The sequence below is a fragment of the Stenella coeruleoalba genome (genome assembly GCF_951394435.1).
Source record: "Stenella coeruleoalba genome assembly, chromosome: 1".
Lineage (NCBI taxonomy): Eukaryota > Metazoa > Chordata > Mammalia > Artiodactyla > Delphinidae > Stenella > Stenella coeruleoalba.
Window position 1 is genome coordinate 42,684,204 of NC_137169.1, and position 27,069 is coordinate 42,711,272.

The following is a 27,069-nucleotide window of genomic DNA, read 5'->3' on the forward strand; positions in this document are numbered from 1 at the left end:
TCTATTTGGGTCCTTTGCCCATTTTTAAATTGGGTTGTCTTTGTTGTAAGAATTTTTTATATATTCTAGGTACAAGTCCCTTATGAGATACCTGATTTTCAAATATTTTCTCCCTTTCTGTGGGTTGTCTTTTTACTTTCTTGATAGTGTCCTTTGAAGCACAAAAATTTTTTAATTTGACTCTAATTTATCTTTTGTTGCTTGTGCTTTTGGTGGTATATCTGGAAAACCATTGCTTAATCTAAGGTCACAAAGTTTTATTCCCAAGTTTTCTTCTAAGAGTTTTTTAGTTTTAGCTCTTGCATTTAGATCTTTGATCCATTTTGAATTAATTTTTGTATATGGTGTGAGCTAAGGGTCACATTATTTTTAAAAAACTTTATATTCTTTATTATTTTTATTATTCTTTTGCATGTGGGTAACCAGTTATTCTAGCACCATATATTGAAAACACTATTTTTTCTCCATTGAATTGTCTTGACACTCTTGTTGAAAATCAGTTAACCATAAACCATGTGAAGACTTATTTCTGGACTCTCAGTTCTATTCCATGGATCTTTATGTCTATTCTTATGCCAGTGTCACACTATTTCAATTACTGTAGCTTTGTAGTAAGTTTTGAAATTGGGAAGTGTAAGGACTTTAGCTTTGTTCTTTTTCAAGATGTTTTGGCTATTCTGGTTTCCTTGAATTTCTATATGAATTTTAGGATCTACTGGCTTTTTCATTAACAAATTAACATGGACTGTATCTCTCCCAAGTTGAAAAATATCTCTGCTAATTCTGTGTCTCCCTGGAAATACTATCCTAACCTCTCTTCTTCAGGATAGGTGAACCTATTGGAAGAGTCTTCTACATTGTCTGTCTTTATTCATCCATCTTGCATTTACCTTACAGCAATCTTTTTACCTCCAGATTTCACTGAAAATCCTGGCAAAGGTCTCCAATGATAGCTTTGTTGCTAAACCCAGTGGGTGCTTTTTACCCTTAGTTTTAATATTGCTCTCTCTGCAGAATTTGACATTACTCTTTATTTTAAAGCTTTAAAAATAGTTTTATTGTTCTTGAAGAGATGACAACATAATCTTAATTTTTAAAAATTGAAACAATAGCGAAAACTGTATTAGGTAGAAGGAAGGAAAGTTCTACCGGAAATCCTACTAGCTGTGTTTTGGAGAATAGCTTTCCTAGCAACTCTGTGCTTATATACACATTTATGAATGTTTTGTACAAATGGAATCATTTTATACATGATATTCTACAACCTAAGAGCATTTTATTAAAAGTTTTCTATATAATTTGTTGTACCATTTTGTATTGCATTTCTTCAAGTAGCAAAATGAACAAAGGATATCACTTTTCCTTCATCCTTACGTAATGAGATCTCAGTCATCTGGCTTTGGGAGATTAAGATTCCCATGCTGTTTGTGATGCTGGAAGAGAATGTACAATAATTTGTATTATGTCCCACCCAGTCTGCTAGGTTAAGGCAGTTACAAAGACCCACCCACAAACAAAAGACTCCACTTCTTTTTTTTTTTTTTTTATAAATTTATTTATTTATTTTTGGCTGTGTTGGGTCTTCATTTCTGTGCGAGGGCTTTCTCTAGTTGCGGCGAGCGGGGGCCACTCTTCATCGTGGTGCGCGGGCCTCTCACTGTCGCGGCCTCTCTTGTTGTGGAGCACAGGCTTCAGACGCGCAGGCTCAGTAGTTGTGGCTCACAGGCCTAGTTGCTCCGCGGCATGTGGGATCTTCCCAGACCAGGGCTCGAACCCGTGTCCCCTAGATTGGCAGGCAGACTCTCAACCACTGCGCCACCAGGGAAGCCCCAAAAGACTCCACTTCTTAATGAGGGAGTGGCAAAGTTCTAGAAGAGCTTGTGGGATGAGAAATACTATTATAGGCCATTTTTGGAAAATACAGTGTGCCACAAGCCTCTACTATATTAATCATTGTCATAGGTATTTTCTAATATTGTCAAATACATTGCCTCATTAAGCCTCATAACTTCTCCCATTTTTTCTTGCTACCACTATCTCATATAAATCACCATAATGTCTCACTTGGTCTATCGCAACAACCTCATAACTGTTCTCTTTGTTTCCTTTTTGTGCTCTAAAGTCCATTTTCTATCAACAGCCCAAGTGATCTTTAAAAAAAATGAAAAAAAAAAAGATCATGTTTTTCCCCCTGCTTAAAATTCTCTAATATTAGACTATAGGAAAAAAATCCAAACTCTTTACTATGACTTATGGCTTTATGATCTTTCTCCACTTATCTTTCTACAGTAAACCTTTTGCTCACCACTCTCTATCCACTCTAGCTTTTTTTGTGTGTTCCTAAAACACCTCAAACTTGTTCCTGCCTCAGGCCTTTGCATATATTTTCTGGCTTCCTGGAACTGATATTACCCCATGGCTGTACCATGGCTGATTCCTTGTTGGTGTACAGGTCTTCATTTAGGCGTCACTGCTCAGAGAAGTCTTTCCTTAACAACCATCTAAAGTAGACCTCACTGTCAGTCACTAGCACAATGGTCTTGTTTTATTTTTTCATAGCATTTCTTGTTAGCTGCTAAAATTATTTTGTTTGTTTGTTTATGTCTATTTCCCTCTGGAATGTAAGCATTCCCTCTGGAATGTAAGTCTCTGTTCCATGACAACAGAGACTTATGTTCATCATTTTGTCTTTAGTATCTAGAGCAGTGCCTGGCACTTAGTGAGTATTCAATAAATATTTATGGAATGAACAATAGTGTGAAATAGTTTTTACTTCCTTTACACATGAAGAAATTGAGACGTAAGAGATCACACGGTAGTTTCTCTGTACGTGATTAAGCCTTCCGACTCCAGATAGAATGTTCTTTCTGTCTGCGGATCCTGAATTGTGCTAGCATTGATATTTTAAAATGAAAATAAACCCAAGTTATCACTAGTCTGCTTACAGGTAAAAACTAATTTACATCATTATCACAATGAAATAAATGTTCTTCAGAGGCTCTTCTAAAGTGCAAACTGCATTGATTAATCATTAAAAAGTACTGAATCCTTTTACATCTAAGTTGTAAGATAGGGACTTAAATCATCCCTTTTGAAGTGCCAAGGATAAACAAAAGACTCTTCTTCCATTCCAGTTCACCGAAAGCCTACTAGAGAAGGGGAGGAGAAGCAGATACTAAGTCTTAGAATTTGTTGATTGATGATTTTTTTAATTCACAAAATGTGAGCACAGAAATGTAGTGGCAAATTCTTGAAGCTAATTCTACTTTGAAATTTTAGTCGCGCAGAAGAGGATGAAGTGTAAATTTCAGATAGGTGATGATATCCTTTGTGACCAGCCCACCATTCTGTTCTGTGCTTGCATGTTAATTAGACCTGATAAAGAATGAGTGTTTTTATTCTTTCTAAAATTTTTTTAATTTTTATTTTTTTAATTTTTAATTTTGATTTTTTTTTTTGCTGTATGCGGGCCTCTCATCGCCGTGGCCTCTCCCGTCGCGGAGCACAGGCTCCGGACGCGCAGGCTCAGCGACCATGGCTCACGGGCCCAGCCGCTGCGCGGCACGTGGGGTCCTCCCGGACCGGGGCACGAACCCACGTCCCCTGCATCGGCAGGCGGACTGTCAACCACTGCACCACCAGGGAAACCCCTTTTTTATTTTTTGATTGAATTATAGTTGATTTACAGTATTGTATTAATTTCTGCTGTACAGCAAAGTGACTTAGATATACATATATATACATTCTTTTTTTATTCTTTTCCATTATGGTTTATCACAGGATATTGAATATAATTTCCTGTGCTATACAGTAGGACCTTGTTGTTTATGTATTCTATATATAATAGTTGGCAGCTTCTAACCCAAAATTCCTAATCCATCCCTTCCCCACCCCTTCTCCCTTTTGGCAACCACAAGTCTGTTCAGAATGAGTGTTTTTAACTACAAATAGAACTACCATATGACCCAGCAATCCCACTACTGGGCATATACCCTGAGAAAACCATAATTCAAAAAGAGTCATGTACCAAAATGTTCATTGCAGCTCTATTTACAATAGCCCGGAGATGGAAACAACCTAAGTGTCCATCATCGGATGAATGGATAAAGATGTGGCACATATATACAATGGAATATTACTCAGCCATAAAAAGAAACGAAATTGAGCTGTTTGTAATGAGGTGGATAGACCTAGAGTCTGTCATACAGAGTGAAGTAAGTCAGAAAGAGAAAGACAAATACTGTATGCTAACACATATATAAGGAATTTAAGAAAAAAAAATGTCATGAAGAACCTAGGGGTAAGACAGGAATAAAGACACAGACCTACTAGAGAATGGACTTGAGGATATGGGGAGGGGGAAGGGTAAGCTGTGACAAAGCGAGAGAGAGGCATGGACATATATACAGTACCAAACGTAAGGTAGATAGCTGGTGGGAGGCAGCTGCATAGCACAGGGAGATCATCTCGGTGCTTTGTGACCACCTGGAGGGGTGGGATAGGGAGGGTGGGAGGGAGGGAGATGCAAGAGGGAAGAGATATGGGAACATATGTATATATATAACTGATTCACTTTGTTATAAAGCAGAAACTAACACAGAATTGTAAAGCAATTATACTCCAATAAAGATGTAAAAAAAAAAAAGAATGAGTGTTTTTAAATTGCCTTTTTAAAAAGTGTTTTTTTCCCTCTTGATTATAAAAGTAAAGTATGTCTATTGCAGATCATTGACTTCTCAAGTCCTTGAAAGTTTCTTAAACCCTTTGGCATAGTTCTTGAATTCTTGACCTACTTCCTTATTCTTGCTCATAATCCTGCTTTCCCTTGAGCACCAACATCTAAGAGAAATTCTTTAAGAAAATAATTTCTTAGGCAATGTTTGAATTTATAACAACTTTCCCCATATCTTTTGATATTCACATGCTGTATTTTGAGTGCTTTTCCTAGCTAACCTGGGAACCATTTTTAACAGTTTCTTTGCAAAAATTTGTTCTGGGTTCTAAACCCTAAATTTGAACAAGGAGCTTTTGGAGCATAGCCTCATTCTAATTTGGGACCTGAAGGATGAGTTTTAGAATTAGGACTAAGACTTCAAAAATCCATGGTTCTGGCTATTGTTCTGGCAATACAAGAACAACACAAAAAATTTGCATTTCACCAAAAAAATCTGCAAACAATAAATGCTGGAGAGGGTGTGGGGAAAAGGGAACCCTCTTGCACTGTTGGTGGGAATGTAAATTGATACAACCACTATGGAGAACAGTGTGGAAGTTCCTTTAAAAACTAGCAATAGAACTACCATATGACCCAGCAATCCCATTACTGGGCATATACCCTGAGAAAACCATAATTCAAAAAGAGACATGTACTGCAGTGTTCATTGCAGTACTGTTTACAATAGCCAGGACATGGAAGCAACCTAAGTGTCCATTAACAGATGAAAGGATAAAGAAGATGTGGCACATGTATACAATGGAATATTACTCAACCATAAAAAGAAACGAAATTGAGTTATTTGTAGTGAGGTGGATGGACCTAGAGTCTGTCATACAGAGTGAAGTAAGTCAGAAAGAGAAAAACATATACCGTATGCTAACACATATATATGGAATCTAACAACAACAAAAAAAGTGGTTCTGAAGGACCTAGGGGCAGGACAGGAATAAAGACGCAGACGTAGAGAATGGACTTGAGGACACGGGGAGGGGGAAGGGTAAGCTGGGACGAAGTGAGAGCGTGGCATGGACGTATATACACCACCAAATGTAAAAGAGATAACTAGTGGGAAGCAGCTGCATAGCACAGGGACATCAGCTCGGTGCTTTGTGACCACCTAGCAGGGTGAGATAGGGAGGGTGGGAGGGAGATGCAAGAGGGAGGGGATATGGGTATATATGTATGCGTATAGCTGATTCACTTTGTTATACAGCAGAAGCTAACACAACAATGTAAAGCAATTATACTCCAATAAAGATGTTAAAAAAATTTTGCATTGTACAAATTTTCCCATCTTCGTAGTGCTTTTCTTGCTGTTCATCTTTCCATTATCTTATTATCTTGGGCCCTGACTTAGTCTTTTCCAAATAAGGAGAAACATTCTTGGCAATTTTTAATAGAAAAGTGGAGTTGAATGATGATAATGGATTATCACTGCACAGTTTGGTGAGAGAAGTACTAATATACAGCATAAACCACCTGGAGTTTAACACACCCCCATCATTTCTTTCAATCACTTTTTTGTGAAATAACATTAATCACTATTTAGTATTTTGGGCAGTATTTGAAAAACTAAACAAACATAGGAAATATACATTGAGGTCCAATATATATTAACATACCTTAAGTAATTTGTAGCACTTAGGCTACTAGTTAGTATTTAATATTTAACTTTTTCTTAGAAAGGATGCGCAATCCCTGCCATCACAGCTGTGCTTAATTAAACCCTGTGAAAGTGGTTCTCTTTCTACTGGCCTGAAATTCTGACTTGAAGATAAAATGTCCTTTTTAAGAAATAGTGAGAGACCTGGGACTTTACAATGTAAGATTTAACTAGATCAAAATACAGGTCTACAGTCCTTTACCCATAATTCTGAAATCCCTCAGTCTCTGAATTCCAGAAGTTTTTTTTCTAAATTTATTATATTCTCATTTGGAAGTAAAGCCTGTCTTGAACTGTGTGGCTATTTATAATCTCTGTCATACTTAGTGTAAATATATGTTGTACTACCTAAATAGTAGTTTGCTGAATTGTGAAAGTAATTAAATGCTTAATACTTCAGACTCCACTGCAGGTGTGACACAGTTTATGTACTATATGTATATTACTTTTCAAAAATTGTGAATTTCAAAACACATTTGATCTGAAAGTCTCAGATAAGAGATGTGGACCTGTATCTGTTATCTAATGACGTAGGGGTTTACATGCCAGCAATAGTTCAGAAGCAGGGGTACCACCCTCTGAAGTATTGCTGCGAGAATTTGTAGGGTGGCAGTTATACTGTTGAGTTCAGAAGGATCACTGATTTGACACTCAGCCTTTGTGGCTCAGAAAATCTTTGAAAGAAAACTTAAATTAACCAGATCTATAGTAACTGGTAGAATGCATGGCGTTTAGAGTCAGACCTGGATGGGAATCCTCTCTATCCCACTTATTATATGTGAGTCCATGGGCAGGTTACATAAAACTTTCTGAGCCTTTATTTTCTCAATTACAAAATGGATATAATAAAAGAACCTATATCATAAGATTGATGTGAGAATTAATTAATATTATATTTAAAGCACTAGCACAGTGTCTGGCATATAAGTGCTCAGTAAATATTAACAAAAAGCTAAAGTTTATGACAGTGTTTGACATATAATAATATTCACTAAATGTACATTGTGGTAACTATTACCTAAGCTAATTTTCAAATTTATTCATAACAAGATATATAACTGTTAAGGAGACTGCATATTTAGCCTATCTCATTAGTGCATTAGTACATATAGTCTCTGAAAGCAAGCTATATGGGATGCCAAATTTATAAGCAGAAGCAGACTAAGGGGAGTTATATATTATATTATAGATATTTAATCAGACGTTGATATCAAGATGCAGTATCTCTGTGTTAGAGACATACCTATTACAAGAACCAAACAGGTCTAATCTGTTGATCAGCAAAACTTCTATTCTGGCTTTCTGGTTCTGGTTCTGGCCTTCCTACTGTAGTTCCATTACTTTTAATACTTTCTGATACTTAGTATAATTAGCCATAATTAGTATAATTACCTCTAGGCTGTTCCAGCTCTTAAAGATGATCTTGTATATATCTCTGTTCTGATACATGTCTGGTTTCTTTGAAGGAAGGCAGCCATCTTCCAGGATCTTGGAGAGACCCCAAATATCACTGTCCCCTTGTATACTGATTCAATATATTTTCCTAAGGCTCTATCTGTAGTATACTGCTGCTCGAATGAGGCCCTCTGTAATGGGGAGGGGGAGATGAGGAAGTTATCTATGGCAACTTGAGGGATGAATGATAGGGAAAATTCCTCCATTATTGTGGGTCTGTGAATCCTCAGTGTTTCTGGTGGTGTAGCTTTCCAGTAGCATGATGACATTTTGGGCTATTGAGTGCCCACAAGGCATTAACTAGTGAAGGCTCTCTGGTACATTAAATACTATCAAGATGGCTTAAGAAGTCTGTGCTCTCCCAAATAGGAAGGAGACTACAGGAATGGGTGTTATTGCTGTCATTTCCTATTTTGTAGTTGTTGTTGTAAACAGTGTATCTTTGTGGAATTCTGGCAAGTACTATTTATTTATTTACTTTTATTGAGATATAATTATACCCAATAAAAAATCCCACAGATTTCAAGTATACATTTAGATGAGTTTTGACGTTTGTTTACACCCTTGTTACCAGTATCAATCAAAAGATAGAGCATTGCTGTCATCCTGCAAAATTTCCTCCTGTCCTTTTCCTGTCCATCCTACACCCTAGAGCCAGCCTCTTGTGATTTCAATCTTTAGGTTAGCTTTGCCTAGCAGGTTGAGCCCCTGCTAGGTGTTCCAGGAGTGCATGGTCCAAGGAGCAACACTAGCTAGAAGCGCAACCTCATGTACTTTTGGGAATGAACTAACATGTGACTCAATACTGAAGCAGTATTACCTTCATGTTAAAAGGAAGGAGACCATTTTGACATTTGTCCACATTCATTGTCTGCTTGTCTTCTACCATCAATTTATTGTTTATTCTTTGCAAAGGTATAGCAGGGGTGTTGGGTAGAAGAGGACACATGGATGAATCAGAAACTCTGCTCTCTAAGTGATGAAGCATGCACATACATTATTTTCATATAAGATAGAAGTAATATGTGCCTTAAGAAAGGTAAGATGGGGTGCTATGTATTAAAAAGTTCAGAAGAAGGAAACTTCCCTTTTAGCTATGAGAGATTCAGAGCAAGTCAGATGAGACTCTTGCTTCATCTTTAATAAAGATTTAGTTTGGGCTTCCCTGGTGGCGCAGTGGTTGAGAGTCCGCCTGCTGATGCGGACCAGTTCGTGCCCTGGTCCAGGAAGATCCCACATGCCGCAGAGCAGTTAGGCCCGTGAGCCTTGGCCGCTGAGCCTGCACGTTCAGAGCCTGTGCTCTGCAATGGGAGAGGCCACAACAGTGAGAGGCCCGCATACAGCAAAAAAAAAAAAAAAAAAGATTTAGTTTATTAAAGTAAAATTAACATTCAAATAAAAATTTAAGTGTCTTTACATAACACGTTTGGGGAGGCATTCTTTGCTTTATAAAAGGATTGTAGAATTAGTTTAAATGGCAAACTAATCTTCCCTAATGAATTTTGAACATATTTGTGCACAACTTTTCCAGATACGTTTGCTTTGTTAAGCAGAGGAAATGCACAGTATATTAACAGTTAAACAGGTTTTCATTGACGGCACTATATACCAGCACCAAGCTAGATATTGTAAGTTAATTTGTTAATTTAAAATACTTTTGAGTACTTAGTGTATGCTAGGAATATACTGAACTAATCTTTAATCTAAGTTTATATCCTATTGGAGATACAGTTAAGTAGTTATAATTAAGATACAATTAAGAGGTTACCTTGGTGTTGAATTTGATTTAGTGCTTATATACCATTCTTAGAGATTATTATTGCTCTCTAATTGTTTTATGTAATATTTTTAAATGCAGTTATAAAAATTGAGAATGCAGTAAATTGTACCTCAGCATATAAGCTGGGTTGAAAGAGGGTTCACAGAGGAAGTGTGTGAGCATGAAGTAGGGAAAATATATGTTTTTGTTTTACTTTGTTATTTGTCTTTTTGTAGGCTGTCTATGTTTTATTACTAAAGCAGTTTGGGGTCTATGTATATGTGTAGAGGGAACTGAGACATGTCTGAAAGAAAGTGTGGCCTGATGGGAATAAAGTTAGCTTACATTTAGAGAAAATGATTGCAGATCTCTGTTTGCTATATTTAAGGTAGAAGCAAGGAAGGGGCGTGGACCTTGTGCCTTTTTTTAAAAAAATTAATTAATTTATTTTTATATTTATTTTTGGCTGTGTTGGGTCTTCGTTTCTGTGTGAGGGCTTTCTCTAGTTGCGGCAGGCGGGGGCCACCCTTCATCGCGGTGCGTGGGCCTCTCACTATCGTGGCCTCTCTTGTTGCAGAGCACAGGCTCCAGATGCACAGGCTCAGTAGTTGTGGCTCACGGGCCCAGTTGCTCCATGGCATATGGGATCTTCCTGGACCGTGGCACAAGTCCGTGTCCCCTGCATTGGCAGGCGGACTCTCAACCACTGCGCCACCAGGGAAACCCTGTGTAATTTCTTAAGGTAAAAGGTTAGGCTATTGATTTGAGATCTTTATTTTTTAGTTTAGACATTTATAGTTATAAATTTCCCTCTAAGAATTGCTTTCATTGTATTCTTTTTTTTTTAATAGATGTTTATTGGAGTATAATTGCTTCGCAGTACTGTGTTAGTTTCTGTTGCACAACAAAGCGAATCAGCCATATGCATATACATGTCCCCATATCTCCTCCCTCTTGAGCCTCCCTCCCCTCCTCCCTATCCCACTGTATTCTTTATGTTTTGGTAAATTGTGTTTTCATTTTCATTCATCTCAAGTATTTTCAAATTTCCCTTGTTATTTTTTCCTTGAACTATTGGTCGTTCAGGAGTGTCATTTAATTTCCACCTATTTGTGAATTTCCCAAATTTCCTTCTGTTATTGAGCCCTACAGTTAATCCATTTTGGTCAAAGAACATACTTTGTATTATTTCCATTGTTTAAATTTACTGTAACTTGTTTTATGGCTTAACATGTGGTCAGTTCTGGAGAATGTTCCATGTACCCTTGAAAAGAGAATGTCTTTTCAAGAAATTTCCTCTGAAAGGCACAATCTGTTGCACATTGCTTCTGTTCACAGCACACTGGCCTATATGAAGCTGAAAGGGAGGCTGGAAATGTAATAACTGGCAGGGGAGCCATGTGTTCAGTTAAAACTTTGGGTGGAGGATATGTTACTGAAAGGAAGAAGAGGAGAATGGATATCAGGGGACAAGCCTGTTACAGGCAACAATATATTTGTGGTAATTTACTTTGAAACTTCAATACAAACTTAATCTGAATCAATACCTTGGGGTTAGCATTAGGATTAGCATAAGGATTATTAGAAATAATTTTTGATTGCATGTCTTGTTGTAACAGAAGCCACTGACCTTGCATTAATAAGATATAAGAAACCAACAAACCCGACCACCAAATTCAACAATCTTTTTAAATTCTGGAGCCCCTTAGGAGTAGAACATATCACCCCTGTATCTCTCTGCTTCATGGGGGATTCTGTTTTCTAATATAGCTGAAAAGATTTTAGCATCTGTTTTGTGAGTGATCCTTTCTTAAGGTGCTGGACCTTGTGGCTGGTGGCATGTTTGTGCCAAGTTGCTAAAAAGTACATTTGTTAGTAGGTTTGAGAACATTGGTAGCACAGCTCCTGGTAGGAAGATTGCTGGAGTTGGGGTTATGTTGGCCCTACGTTTCCCTCATCAGTACCAGTATTCATCAAAAAACAAACAGACAGCAACAACAGCAGGAAAATACAAAACAAAACAAAAAACCCCAAACAAAACCCCTTGCTATTCAGTGAATAGCATTGGCTTAGGCAGGTTTGCCTCAGATCAGGGTGTATCTGGAGATCACTTGCAGCTAGGACTCTCTGCCTCTCCTCTCTCCTCCTCTCAGCGTGTATGCTTTAATTATTGCTTCCTTCATGTAGAGGGCACAAGACCTGTGGCAACTGTACCTCACAGCTTCAAGAACAGATAGGAAAGAGCTCTTCCCTATCAGCTCAGCCCCAGTAGAAAAACTCCCTGTGGAAGTGTTCTATCCTTCCTTTTTTTTTTTTTTGCGTTACGCGGGCCTCTCACTGTTGGGGCCTCTCCCGTTGCAGAGCACAGGCTCCAGACACGCAGGCTCAGTGGCCATGGCTCACGGGCCCAGCTGCTCCACGGCATATGGGATCTTCCCAGACTGGGGCACGAACCCGTGTCCCCTGCATCGGCAGGTGGACTCTCAACCACTGCGCCACCAGGGAAGCTCCCGGTTCTATCCTTCCTTGTCCCTGGGGTTGTGGGTTCTGTGATCGACCAGCTTGGTCAGATAACCACTCCTCAGCACTCACTGTGCCTGGGGGACTTAGTCACACCAGCTTCCCTTTGGCCCCACATTGGAGCTGAGTGGGGAGAAAATGAGGGCGAGGGCTCTGTGTCATTGTGGAAGAGGAGGAGGATTCGAGGCTAGCAGAGCGCAGGTATGGTCTGGGAGAATGATTTGCAGGGCAGCTATTCCAAATTGTACCTGCTGGGTCAACTCTGCTACATTTTACATGTGTAATTTAACTGGGTAATTTACTTGATCTCTCTGGTGTCACTTTCATTTATAATATGTGCATAACTCTTACCATGCAAGGTCTTGTGAGGCTTACTGTGTATAAAGTGCATATCACATAGAGCAGGGGGTCCCCAACCCCCAGGTCATGGACTGGTACCTGACCTGTTAGGTACCAGGCTGTTAGGAACCAGCCTGTTAGGAACCAGCCTGTTAGGAACCAGGCTGCACAGCAGGAGGTAAGCGGCAGGCGAGGGAGTGAAGCTTCATCTGTATTTCCAGCTGCTTCCCCATCACTCACATTACCGCCTGAGCTCCGCCTCCTGTCAGATCAGTGGTGGCATTAGATTCTCATAGGAGCGCGAACCCTACTGTGAACTGCACATGCGAGAGATCTAGGTTGTGTGTTCCTTATGAGAATCTAATGCCTGATGATCTGAGGTGGAGCTGAGGCAGTGATGCTAGCACTGGGGAGCGGCTGCAAATACAGATTATCATTAGCAGAGAGGTTTGACTGCACAGAGACCATAATAAATTAGTTGCTTACAGACTCTTAGGAAAACCCTATCAGTGAGTGGCAAGTGAAAACAAGCTCAGGGCTCGCACTGATTCTGCATTATGGTCAGTTGTATAATTATTTCATTATATATTACAATGTAATAATAATAGAAATAGGGACTTCCCTGGTGGTGCAGTGGTTAACAATCCACCTGCCAATGCAGGAGACACAGGTTCAATCCCTGGTCTGGGAAGATCCCACATGCTGCAGAGCAACTTAAGCCCATGCGCCACAGCTACTGAGCCTGCACTCTAGAGCCCGCAAGCCAGAACTACTGAAGCCCGTGCACCTAGAACCCATGCTCCGCAACAGGAGAAGCCACCACAATGAGAAGCCCGTGCACCGCAACGAAGAGTAGCCCCCGCTCACCGCAACTAGAGGAAGCACATGTGCAGCAATGAAGACCCAATGCAGCCAAATAAATAAATTTATTAAAAAATAAAGTACACAATAAATGTAATGTGCTTGAATTATCTCGAAACCATCCCCCCCCCACCCCCGATCCGTGGAAAAATTGTCTTTCATGAAACCGGTGCCTGGTGCCAAAAAGGTTGGGGACCACTGACATAGAGGGTATCAATGAGTGAGAATCTGCTGCTGCTGCTTTTGCTATATCATTAATGTCACCATCATCCCTTTCCCCCAAGTCCTCATATTTGACCGTGTTATTTTTCTATAACACACCACTGAGAATGTTCATAAACCTTCAGTAGCTCTCCATTAACTATTGAATAAAGTTTAATTACCTTAACTTCTCACTGTTTTTTTCCGACCCTCCAAGACCTGGTCCCCATACCTCCTTTTCAGCCTCAACTCTCCATCTCTCTCCACCTTCCTCTCCACATGCTGTGCTTGAGCTATCAGTCTACTCTTCTGTGAAGACCTCATGTGTAAAGTTTTCCATACCTGTGCTTTTGCTGATGTTGTTCCCTTGGCTTGGAATGCCTTCTTTTTCCTACCTTTCCTCTCTTATCAGAATCCTTTTTTTAGTCCCAGATTGAACCTTGAGACCTGGTCACTTCAGTATTGCCTTTCGCAATCTTTTTTCCATGGCAGGGAGCCTTCTGTAGTTCATAGCACTTTGTGCCTCTATGCACATAATTTATTTTTGCTCTATATTACAGTCGTTTATATGCTACTCTTTTTTTTTAGACATTTAAAAATAGTCTAGGCCAGTTATTTTATAGGATATCCCACATTCTGGATTTGTCTGATTGTTTCCTAGTTATACTTGCTTTAATTATTTTCACTTATCTCTTTCAATGTTTTCTAACTTATAACCCTGTCTTACTCTTTTTCTGTTTACTGTAATCTTATTTTTAAAAATGGAAGAGGGTCAAGGATGTTTCTTACCTTGTTTGAGTTGTATTCTAACCTCATTGGGTATTTTCAAACCTAATTATTATTTTTCTGTATTGCCTTGACACTTTTGGAGGGAAGATAAGTGTACGGTATGGTAAAAGGGCTATTAAATGCTTAGGGAATGTTTTTGTTAACTGTGATTTTATCAACTATATTGTTAGTAAAGAACTCTTTTCAACCCTGCTTGATGTTGAGAATGTTTTGTAAAATGTATGAGTCCTCTTTATATATGTAAGTAAGAAGACTCTCTTCCATACTTCAATAATAATTTCTGAACATGAATTTCTATAGCTCAGTATTTGCTTTTTTGTTTTATTCTTTTCTTTTTTGAAGAGAGTTTACTTTGATTTATCATTGTAATATTGTTACATTGATAAGCTAAGAATCAGTGAAAACAATGACATAGGCTATGTTAACAGCATGTACTGCAATGAGAAGGGTAAGGCAGATCTTTGTGTACAGACATGCAGATATCTCCAAGAAAGATTGAATTTATTTTTTCCAGCTTTATTGAGGTATAATTGACATATAACATTGTTTAAGTTTAAGGTGTACAGTGTGATGACTTGATATACATATATATTGTGAAATGATTACCACAATAATGTTAATTAACACATCCATCATCACCTGTCATAGTTACCTTTTTTTTGGTAGTGAGAACTCTTAAGATCTACTCACTCAGCCACTTTAAAGTATACAGTACATATTGTTAACTATAGTCACCATGCTGTACATTAAATCCCCAGAACTTAGTTATCTTATAGCTGGAAGTTTGCTTATGGCTCAGTACAATGGATGTAGGGCATCTATGATTTAAAGTGGGACAGTTTTCTTTAAAACATAACCCCAGGGAATTCCCTGGTGGTGCAGTGGTTAGAACTCCAAGCTCTCACCACTGAAGGCCCAGGTTTGATCCCTAGTCAGGGAACTGAGATCCTGCATGCTGTGTGGCACGGCCAAAAAATTAAAAACAAGCGAACAAGCAAAAAAACATAACCCCATGATATTGGCTTGTTTTACTTTGTCACATAGTGGAGTACAGAAAAATACCAGTTGTTGAGGTATTAAATATTTTTAAAACTTTAGTTATTTGAGGTTTTACTTTATTTTATTACACATGACTAAGTTAATTCTAGGAATATTTACTGAATGTCAACATGGGGCTTATTATGCAGAACATAGCCTTTGCTTGGCTCAGTCTAGTAGGGGAAACATAAAGGAGAAGCAACATTTTATCAATAAATATTTTTTTATTACCTAATGTATGCCAGACATTGTTCTGAAACATAAGTCAGATACAGTTTCTATCCCTTAAGGAATGTGCAGTCTGTGGGTGAGTCAGACAAGTAACTAGCTATCATAGCACAAGATGGTGCATGCCACAACAAGGGAACACACAGGAGACTCTGGGAGTCCAGGGATGGGAATTCAAATCAGGCAGAGGTAGGGCACTTGATGAATGACAGTTGGCAAGGCAGAAAATCAGGGTCAAGGATATTCCAAGCTGAGGAACATTGGATGAGAAATCTCAGAGGCAAAAAATGTGACCCATTTGGGGAGTTGCAAGGAGATAAAGTTAAAGCAGTGTTTCTCAAAACGTGGTCTTGTGTTTGCTTGAGTCAGAATCATCTGGGAGTGATTCTTAAATCCCCAGGTAATTTGTCGCCTTCCAGGTGACTCTCAAACTTACTAAAATATGAGAAACATATTTTAGTTGAGAGTTAAGGGCTATGAAGGAGGAATGAAAATATAGTATAATATATGCTACATTTAAGGTACACATAAAATTCTGTAATTAGTTTTATTTGTATAGACTACAAAACATTTTAAACCTCCCAATTCCTATCTTTAAGTGATGGTGGGGTGAGGTGGGGTGGGGATGGGGAGAAGGGAGGAATATTACTATAAATGTTGTCTCTTTATCCCTAGATGATTTTAAAAACAGTCTGTTTATCTTTTATTTATTGAATGTTTTTGTTTTTCTTTTAGTCCAAGGACAAAATGATGAGAGGCTCTCGCAGAGGATGTGTTAGACTCAGAGTGAGTATTTATTCATTTTTATGAAAACCAATTCCGACAGAAAGAAAAAAAATATTTTGACAGATGAATGGGAGTCTAAATTTAGTTTAGCTCCTTAACTTAATTGTTAGGGCAGGCAACTAAGGCTCAGAGGAAAAAAAAGAACTTCTCCAGGGTAACTCCAGAACCAGGACTAGCACTCAGTTCCTTTGGCCCATGATATAATGTTGTATCCATGACTTAATGCACCTACTGATTTTTTTAACCTCTATTTTATATCCAGGGACAGGGGCTGGAAATTAAATGAGTTGTAGTGTTGGCAATAGCGCGAACAGTAGAAAAAAACTGAAAAATCCCCACTTTCAGCTGCTTAGTTCTTCCTGTTCAACACTATTTAATAATGGTTTTTGTAGCAGTGATGTCCAATAGAAATATAATGTGAGCCACATATACATAATTTAAAATTTTTGTAGTAATCACATTTAAAAAGCAGGTGAAATTAATTTTAATAATATATTTTGTTTATGCTGGTATATCCAGAATATTATTTAAACAGGTAATCAATACAAAAATTATTAATGAGGTATTTTACATTCTTTTTTTCATGCTAAGTCTTTGGAATCCACTATGTCTTTTGCACTTATGGCACATCTTTGTTCAGATTAGTTGTACTTCAGGTGGCCTGTAGGCACGTGTAGCTAGGGGCTACCTTATTGGACAGTGCAGACCTATAGCTTCAGGCTGCTTTCAATTGCTTGTTCAATTTCCACCGTGGTCCAAATAGCTAAAGACAAGAAAGAATGCAGGCTTGGGGATATAGTTTCTAGTACTCCGTTGTATCTAAAGAAGGGCCTACCTCTATCATAACTTGGTAAATCAGCTTCTAGTGGCCTTTTCTTCTTTCAGGCTCCTGTTGCTTTCTTTCTGCTATCTTTTTTCTGCACCCTTACTTTTGAAGATGTAAATGTAAATATTTGGTAAACATACGATTGCCTTTATTAGCAGTAGTTAATTGGTAAAAATGGGAAATAACTGAGAAAAAAACCAAATTCTAATGGAAAAATTTTGGCACTGAGATAGAAGTAAGTATGGTGAATTTACAGGATGGAAATGAGACAGGCTTGTTTTGAACAGACGTTGTATATGTGATAGCATAAAGATTTTTGAAAATTCAGCTTATTATACTGTTTACTGTCTTTTTTCCTTTCCTTTGGTTTTGCTTTTGTCTTCTTGGTTTAATTGCTTTTCTAACCACTTGCCATTGACCTCAGTCACCCCTCAGTCTGGTATGAACTGCTTTCTTGGCTTGAGATAGACTCAGTGGTGAGACTTTGGCAGAGCTGCAGTGAGACAGCTCTTCAGTCGAATTCAATCTGGATTTGGGCCACTGTCTCATTGTTACATTTAATGTGCTATTTTTTTCTTTTAAATATAGCTTAATTAATTATTAACCCTTGTGACTACCATCTAGGTTAAGAAATAGAATTTGGCCAGTTACCTCGGAAGGCTCTCTATTTGCCCCATTCAAATTACAGCCACCTCCCTGTCTCTTAAAGTAACCATTGTTCTTTTATAGGAATCACTTCTTGGATTTGCTTTCCTAAATTCTATATTTTATATTACCCATTTAAAAAAACTTGCTATCTTTTGTTTGCAGTTATGTATTGAAGAATCCAGACCCTTTGACCTGTAGGAGCTTTCCGTAATGTAGATTTTATTGATTGCATACTGGTGCAATTCAGCGTGTTCCTCTGTCTCTGCTTTTCTTGCAAATTGGCAGGTGGATCCAGAGACTGGATCAGACTTAGGTTTGATCCCTTTGGCAAGACTACAGGCAGTGTTGTGTTCTTTTATCAGTAGACACATGATGTCTGGTTTTTGCTCTTTATTGACATTAGCAACTTTTTTTCTTTTCCGGCTGCGTCACACAGCTTGCAGGATCTCAGTTCCCCAACCAGGGATTGAACCTGGGCCATGGCAGTGAAAGCACTGAGTCCTAACCACTAGGCCACCAGGGAACTCCCAGATATTACCAACTATTGATGCTCAGTAGCTAGATCCATTTGGGGGTTGAAAATTATGATATTTTATCATTTTTTTAAAATTTTTATCAGAAATAATTATATAAGGAAACATTTCTCTTCATCTATTATTTAATTACCCAGTGGTACAGTTCAAATAGACAGGATAAATAAATGCTCGATCATTTCCTTTTACTTACTCAATGTTCAAGATAATGAATTGACTTAAAACAATACTCATATATATCTATATATCCAAAAGAATTGAAAGCATAGCCTTAAACAGATATTTGTATACACATGTGCTTTTCGTAGAAGCGTTACTCACAATAGCCTAGAGGTGGAAGCAGCCCAGTGTCCATATGATGGATAAATGGATAAACAAACTGTGGTATATACATACAGTGGAATACTGTTTAGTCTTAAAAAGGAGGAAGGAAATTCTGACACATGCTACGACATGGATGAACTTTAAGGACATTGTGCTGTGTGAAATAAGCCAGTCACAAAAAGACAAATATTGTTTGATTCTACATATATGAGGTACCTAGAGTTGTCAAATTCATGGAAACAGAAAGTAGAATGGTGGTTTTCAGGGGCTGAGGCAAGAAGGATTAGGGATTTCTTGTTTAATGGGTACAGAATTTCAGTTTGAGAAGATGAAAAAATTCTGGAGATGGATGGTTAGGGTGGCTGCACAACAATGTGAATGTATTTAGTGGTACTAAGCTGAACACTGAAAAATGTTAAAATGGTAAGTTTTATGTTATGTGTACTTTACCACAATTAAAAAACTCCCACCATTTATTATCTACAGTTCTGTAGATCGGACATCTCAGAAAGATTCTCTCCTTGTTGAAATCAAGATATTGGCCAGGCTGGGCTCTTATCTGGAGACTCTGAGGAAGACTCCAAGGCGAGAGTCTGCTTCTAGGCTCATTCAGGTTGTTGGCAGAATTCAGTTCCTTGTGGTTACAGGACTGAGGTCCTCATTTTCTTGCTGGCTGTCAGCTTGAGATCTGCTCTCAACTTCTAGAGGCTGCACATACTCCTTGTCATGTGGCCCCTCCATCTTCAAGTCAGCATGGTGCATAGAATCCTTCTAGTGCTTTAAACCTCTCTGACTTTTCATTTCTGCTACCAGCTGCAGAAAACACTCTGCTTTTAAAAGACCTCACATGATTAGAATAGGTTACACCCACCAGATAATCTTTTTGCCATGTAATCACTTCAGTGATTACTCATCCTGTACATAATCACTGCAGTAACATTTCATCATATTCACAGTTTCCACTCACACTCAAAGGGGAGGAGAGAATACAGGGGCAAGGGTCATTTGGGGGGTGGGCATTTTAGAATTCTACCACACAGCATGACAAAAATAAGATTCTGTGTTTGAATCTTATTTTTGCTCCTTGCTTTGTTGACTGGAAGAGGGAAGCTATCTGTAAGCCTCCTGAGCTTGAATTTTCTCTCCTTTAACGTGGGGATTATAATACCCTTGCAGAATTTTGTGAGGATTAGGCACTTGACACATAGATGGAAGCTGTAAATTAGTAGTGTTCGTGTGTGTGTGTGTGTGTGTGTGTGTTTTAAGAGGTTCTGTGGTAGTTTCAAGAAGCAGAACTGCCATTTGGCTTCCTATTTAGGAAACATCTGGAGAGATTCTTTGCAGTATAGGTTCCCAAGTCCCACTCTCTAGAGATATACTGTTTTAGAACTGGGTCTGAAACCCTTATTTTATTTTATTTTTTTTTTGCGGTACGCGGGCCTCTCACTGTTGTGGCCTCTCCCGTTGCAGAGCACAGGCTCCGGACGCGTAGGCTCAGCGGCCATGGCTCACGGGCCCAGCCGCTCTGCGGCATGTGGGATCTTCCCAGACTGGGGCATGAACCCGTGTCCCCTGCATCGGCAGACGGACTCTCAACCACTGCTCCACCAGGGAAGCCCTGAAACCCTTATTTTTAAACAGATTCTCCGGGTGATTGTGTTGTACAGCCAAGATTGGGACCACTAGTGTAGTAGAATCAGAGAGACCTGGAGCTGAATCTCACTCAGCTTACACTCCTTACTGACTCTGTGCCTTTGGGCAAGTTTCTTAACCTCTATGAAAATAATATATAACTTTCAGGGTTGTGAGGTTTAGCAATTATGCATGTACAGAGTTTGGCACGTAGTGTATATCCAATATATGATAACTGCTGTGGATGATGATGATGATGATGACAGTGGTGGTGATAGATAATGCACCTGTCATCTAGATTCCAGATGAGCTTAACGAGCTGTCATTGACCTGTACCACAGATCTCTCCCCGCCTCTTCATACATCCCATCCTATGTGCCAATCACACTGCACTTCTTCATGTTTCCTCATTGCTTCTGACATATATTTTTCTTATGTCAGGAATGTTCTGTGCCCTTATCTGGTGAGCTCATCTTTGAGAGACTTTTCAAAAGGTGTTTCTTCATGAAGCGTTCCTGATCCACATCCTTCTAACAGATTTGCTTCTCTTCCATTTGTCAGTTATATCCATGATAGTACTTTTACATGGTATTACACGTTAAGTAGTCTGTTTTCCCCAGTGAGTTCAATAGTGAGTTCCCATCCACTGTCATACGTGCCTGGTACACTGTAAGTAGGTTCTCAAAAAATGCTTATTGTTGATTTCATGTGTTTATAAAAGTAAGGAATACATTTTGGGGAATTTGCCTCTACTATAGTTTACATACAAAAGAAGTATGGAAGTTATGTTAAACACAGCATGAGCCAGTGGTATGGATGTGTTCTATTAAAAAAAAAAAAAAAAGCAAAATACCCATGTGGTTTTAGGCTACATGAAAGAAGATTAGGAAGAGGAACCAGCAGTTATTGAGGAAGCTCTCTGGATCAGTTACTGTGCTGGCTGATTTTCATTGACATTCCCATGACAGTCCTCTCAGGCTAACGGTGTTATTTCATTTGACGAATGAGGAGACTGAGACTCATGTTACATTTAGTAACTTACCAAAGTCACACAGTTAGTAAATGGTGAATCTGGGATTGAACTTGGGTCTGTCTCATTCCAAAACCATGTACAGTCCATAATGTTACCAGGCTCCTCTTCTTCTGTTTTTTTTTGGTCGTACCATGCGGTATGAGAGATCTTAGTTCCCCGACCAGGGATCAAACCCATGCCCCCTGCAGTGGAAGTGCGGAGTCTTAACCACTGGACCACCAGGGAAGTCCCTGGGCTCCTGTTCTTCTTGACTAGAAGAGTCAGTGCAGATGCTCCAACTTGATGCAAGGACATGTAAAACCAGTGGAGGAAAACCACTTCCTTCCCCTCTACTTTCTTTGACTGTATTGGTGGCAAAGTGTGGCCACTAGATGGTGCCCTTGCCTTGATGGAAAAGTAGAATATTGGTTGAGTCCTGGGGTCTGATTTTTTCTGTCCTGAGACTCACCAAAAACCAAAACATCGACATTTCCAGGTAAAATCTGAAAAATGGAGAAGTAGTAGCATTAAAGAGGCAGTGTGGGGTAGAGACAAGAACAAACCAAAAATGAAATGGAATTCAAATCTGGATTCTGCCACTTACTAGCTTTGTGACTTCAGGCAACTCATCTATTCGGTTCTGAGTCCTATTTCCTTTAGCTCTGGAATGGTCTCATGTCATTTACTCATATAATTATGAATATCAAATTAACTGATACATTAAAAAGTATGGGACTTGCCTGGTGGTCCAGTGGGGAACACTCCATGCTCCCAATGCAGGGGGCCTAGGTTCGATCCCTGGTCTGGGAACTAGATCCCACATGCATGCCGCAACTAAGAGCCCACATGCCTCAACTAAAAGATCCCGTGTGCAGCAACTGACCTGGCATGGCCAAAAAAAAAAAAGTATCCAAACACAATGTTTGGGACTTAGGTTCTTTTTTTTTTTCTTTTTTACAGTTATAAGGGACTTAGGTTCTTAATGAATGGTAGTTACTGTTGTAATTAATAATTCCTGGCGAGAGGAACCAACATGGCGGAGTAGAAGGACGTGCTCTCACTCCCTCTTGTGAGAACAACAGAATCACAAGTAGCTTCTGGACAGTCATCGACAGGAAGACACTGGAGCTCACCAAAAAAGATACCCCACATCCAAAGACAAAGGAGAAGCCACAATGAGACGGTAGGAGGGGCGCAATCACAGTAAAATCAAATCCCATAACTGCTGGGTGGGTGACTCACAGACTGGAGAACACTTATACCACAGAAGTGCACCCACTGGAGTGAAGGTTCTGAGCCCCACGTCAGGCTTCCCAACCTGGGGGTCCGGCAACGGGAGGAGGAATTCCTAGAGAATCAGACTTTGAAGCCTATCGGAATTTGATTGCAGGACTTTGACAGGACTGGGGGAAACAGAAACTCCACTCTTGGAGGGCACACACAAAGTAGTGTGTGCATTAGGACCCAGGGGAAGGAGCAGTGACCCCGTAGGAGACTGAACCAGACCTACCTGCTAGTGTTGGAGGGTCACCTGCAGAGGTGGGGTTTGCTGTGCCTCACCGTGAGGACAAGGACACTGGCAGCAGAAGTTCTGGGAAGTACTCCTTGGTGTGAGCCCTCCCAGAGTCTGCCATTAGACCAGCCAAAGAGCCTGGCTAGGCTCCAGTGTTGGGTCACCTCAGGCCAAACAACCAAAAGGGAGGGAACCCAGGCTGACCCATCAGCAGACAAGCGGATTAAAATTTTACTGAGCTCTGCCCACCAGAGCAACAGCCAGCTCTACCCACCACCAGTCCCTCCCATCAGGAAACTTCCACAAGCCTCTTAGATAGCCTAATACACCAGAGGGCAGACAGCAGAAGCAAGAAGAACTACAATCCTGCAGCCTGTGGAACAAAAACCACATTCACAGAAACATAGACAAGATGAAAAGGCAGAGGGCTATGTACCAGATGAAGGAACAAGATGAAACCCCAGAAAAACAACTAAATGAAGTGGAGATAGGCAACCTTCCAGAAAAAGAATTCAGAATAATGATAGTGAAGATGATCCAGGACCTCGGAAAAAGAATGGAGGCAAAGATCGAGAAGATGCAAGAAATGTTTAACAAAGACCTAGAAGAATTAAACAACAAACAGAGATGAACAATACAATAACTGAAATGAAAAATACACTAGAAGGAAACAATAGCAGAATATCAGAGGCAGAAGAACAGATAAGTGACCTGGAAGACAGAATGGTGGAATTCACTGCTGCAGAACAGAATAAAGAAAAAAAAATGAAAAGAAGACAGCTTAAGAGACTTCTGGGACAACATTAAACACACCAACATTCACATTATAGGGGTCCCAGAAGCAGGAGAGAGAGAAAGGACCCGAGAAAATATTTGAAGAGATTATAGTCGAAAACTTCCCTAACATGGGAAAGGAAATAGCCACGCAAGTCCAGGAAGCTCAGTGAGTCCCATACAGGATAAAGCCAAGGAGAAACATGCCGAGACACATAGTAATCAAATTGGCAAAAATTAAAGACAAAGAAAAATTATTGGAAGCAGCAAGGGAAAAACAACAAATAACATGCAAGGGAACTCCCATAAGGTTAAGAGCTGATTTCTCAGAAGAAACTCTACAAGCCAGAAGGGAGTGGCATGATATACTTAAAGTGAGGAAAGGGAAGAATCTACAACCAAGAATACTCTAACCAGCAAGGATCTCACTCAGATTCGATGGAGAAATCAAAAGCTTTACAGACAAGCAAAAGCTAAGAGAATTCAGCAGCACCAAACCAGCTCTACAACAAGTGCTAAAGGAACTTCTCTAAGTGGGAAACACAAGAGAAGAAAAGGACCTACAAAAACAAACCCAAAACAATTAAGAAAATGGTCATAGGAACATACATATCGATAATTACCTTAAACGTGAATGGATTAAATGCTCCAACCGAAAGACGCAGGCTTGCTGAATGGATACAAAAACAAGACCCATATATATGCTGTCTACAAGAGACCCACTTCAGACCTAGGGACACATACAAACTGAAAGTGAGGGGATGGAAAAAGATATTCCATGAAAATGGAAATCAAAAAAAGCTGGAGTGGCAATACTCATATCAGATAAAATAGACTTTAAAATAAGGTTACAAGAGACAAGGAAGGACACTATGTAATGATCAGCGAATCAATCCAAGAAGAAGATATAACAATTATAAATATTTATGCACCTGACACAGGAGCACCTCAATACATAAGGCAACTGCTAACAGCTCTAAAAGAGGAAATTGAGAGTAACACAATAATACTGGGGGACTTTAACACCTCACTTACACCAATGGACAGAGCATCCAAAATGAAAATAAATAAGGTAACAGAAGCTTTAAATGACACAATAAAAAAATAAAATTAAAAAAAATGACACAATAGACCAGATAGATTTAATTGATATTTATAGGACATTCCATCCAAAAACAGCAGATTACACTTTCTTCTCAAGTGCTCATGGAATATTCTCCAGGATAGATCACATCCTGGGTCACAAATCAAGCCTCAGTAAATTTAAGAGAATTGAAATCATATCAAGCATCTTTTCTGACCAAAACACCATGAGATTAGAAATGAATTACAGGGAAAAAAATGTAAAAACCACAAACACATGGAGGCTAAACAATACGTTACTAAATAACCAAGAGATCACTGAAGAAATCAAGGAGGAAATCAGAAAATACCTAGAGACAAATGACAATGAAAATACGATGATCCAAAATCTATGGGATGCAGCAAAAGCAGTTCTAAGAGGGAAGTTTATAGCTATACGAGCCTACCTCAAGAAACAAGAAAAATCTCAAATAAACAATCTAACCTTATGCCTAAAAGAACTAGAGAAAGAAGAATAAACAAAAACCAAAGTTAGCAGAAGGGAAGAAATCATAAAGATAGGAGCAGAAATAAATGAACTAGAAACAAAGAAAAGAATAGCACGGATTAATAAAACTAAAAGCTGGTTCTTTGAAAAGGTAAACAAAATTGATAAACCATTAGCTAGACTCATCAAGAAAAAGAGGGAGAGGACTCAAATCAATAAAATTAGAAATGAAAAAGGAGAAGTTACAACAGACACTGCAGAAATACAAAGCATCCTAAGAGACTACTACAAGCAACTCTATGCCAATAAGATGGACAACCTGGAAGAAATGGACAAATTCTTAGAAAGGTATAACCTTCCAAGACTGAACCAGGAAGAAATAGAAAATATGAACAGACCAATTACAAGTAATGAAATTGAAGCTGAGATTAAAAATCTTACAACAGGGCTTCCCTGGTGGCACAGTGGTTGAGAGCCCACCTGCCGAGGCAGGGGACACAGATTTGTACCCCGGTCCGGAGAGATACCACATGCCACAGAGTGGCTGGGCCTGTGAGCCATGGCCACTGAGCCTGCGTGTCCGGAGCCTGTGCTCCGCAACAGGAGAGGCCACAATGGTGAGAGGCCCGTGTACCGCAAAAAAAAAAAAACAAAAATCTTCCAACAAACAAAAGTCCAGGACCAGATGGCTTCACAGGTGAATTCTATCAAACATTTAGAGAAGAGCTAACACCCATCCTTCTCAAACTCTTCCAAAAAATTGCAGAGGAAGGAACACTCCCAAACTCATTCTATGAGGCCACCATCACCCTGATACCAAAAGCAGACAAAGGTACTACAAAAAAAAAATTACAGATCAATATCACTGATGAATATAGATGCAAAACTCCTCAACAACATACTAGCAAACAGAATCCAACAACAAATTAAATGGATCATACACCATGATCAAGTGGGATTTATCCCAGAGATGCAAGGATTGTTCAATATATGCAAATCAATCAATGTGCTACACTATATTAACAAACTGAAGAATAAAAACCATAAGATCATCTCAATAGATGCAGAAAAAGCTTTGACAAAATTCACCACCCATTTATGATAAAAACTCTCCAGAAAGTGGGCATAGAGGGAACCTACCTCAACATAATAAAGGCCATATACGACAAACCCACAGCAAACATCATTCTCAATGGTGAAAAACTGAAAGCATTTCCTCCAAGATGAGGGACGAGACAAGGATGTCCACTCTCACCACTATTATTCCTCATAGTTTTGGAAGTCCTAGCCACGGCAGTCAGAGAAGAAAAAGAAACGAAAGGAATACAAATTGGAGAAGAAGAAGTAAAACTGTCACTGTTTGCAGATTACATGATACTATACATAGAGAATCCTAAAAATGCCAGCGGAAAACTACTAGAGCTAATCAATGAATTTGGTAAAGTGGCAGGATACAAAATTAATGCACAGAAATCTCTTGCATTCCTATACACTAATGAGGAAAAATCTGAAAGAGAAATTAAGGAAACACTCCCATTTACCACTGCAACAAAAAGAATAAAATACCTAGGAATAAACCTACCTAGGGAGACAAAAGACCTGTATGCAGAAACCTATAAGACACTGATGAAAGAAATTAAAGATGATACCAACAGATGGAGAGATATACCATGTTCTTGGATTGGAAGAATCAATATTGTGAAAATGACTATACTACCCAAAGCAATCTACAGATTCAATGCAATCCCTATCAAATTACCAATGGCATTCATTATGGAACTAGAACAAAAAGTCTTAAAATTTGTATGGAGACACAAAAGACCCGAATAACCAAAGCAGTCTTGAGGGGAAAAAAACGGAGCTGGAGGAATCAGACTCCCT

General features: G+C 39.1%; 1 protein-coding gene across 3 annotated transcripts in view; it reads left to right on the forward strand.

Moving 5' to 3' along the window:
* The window catches only part of OSBPL9 (oxysterol binding protein like 9), a 169,202-nt gene that overhangs the window by 10,790 nt on the left and 131,343 nt on the right, over positions 1-27,069 (forward strand). For all 3 annotated transcript variants that reach the window (XM_079901738.1, XM_079901739.1, XM_079901743.1), the window contains exon 2: positions 16,306-16,356. In XM_079901738.1, the coding sequence (XP_079757864.1) occupies positions 16,306-16,356 (51 nt within the window). The remainder of the gene's footprint in view (positions 1-16,305; positions 16,357-27,069) is intronic.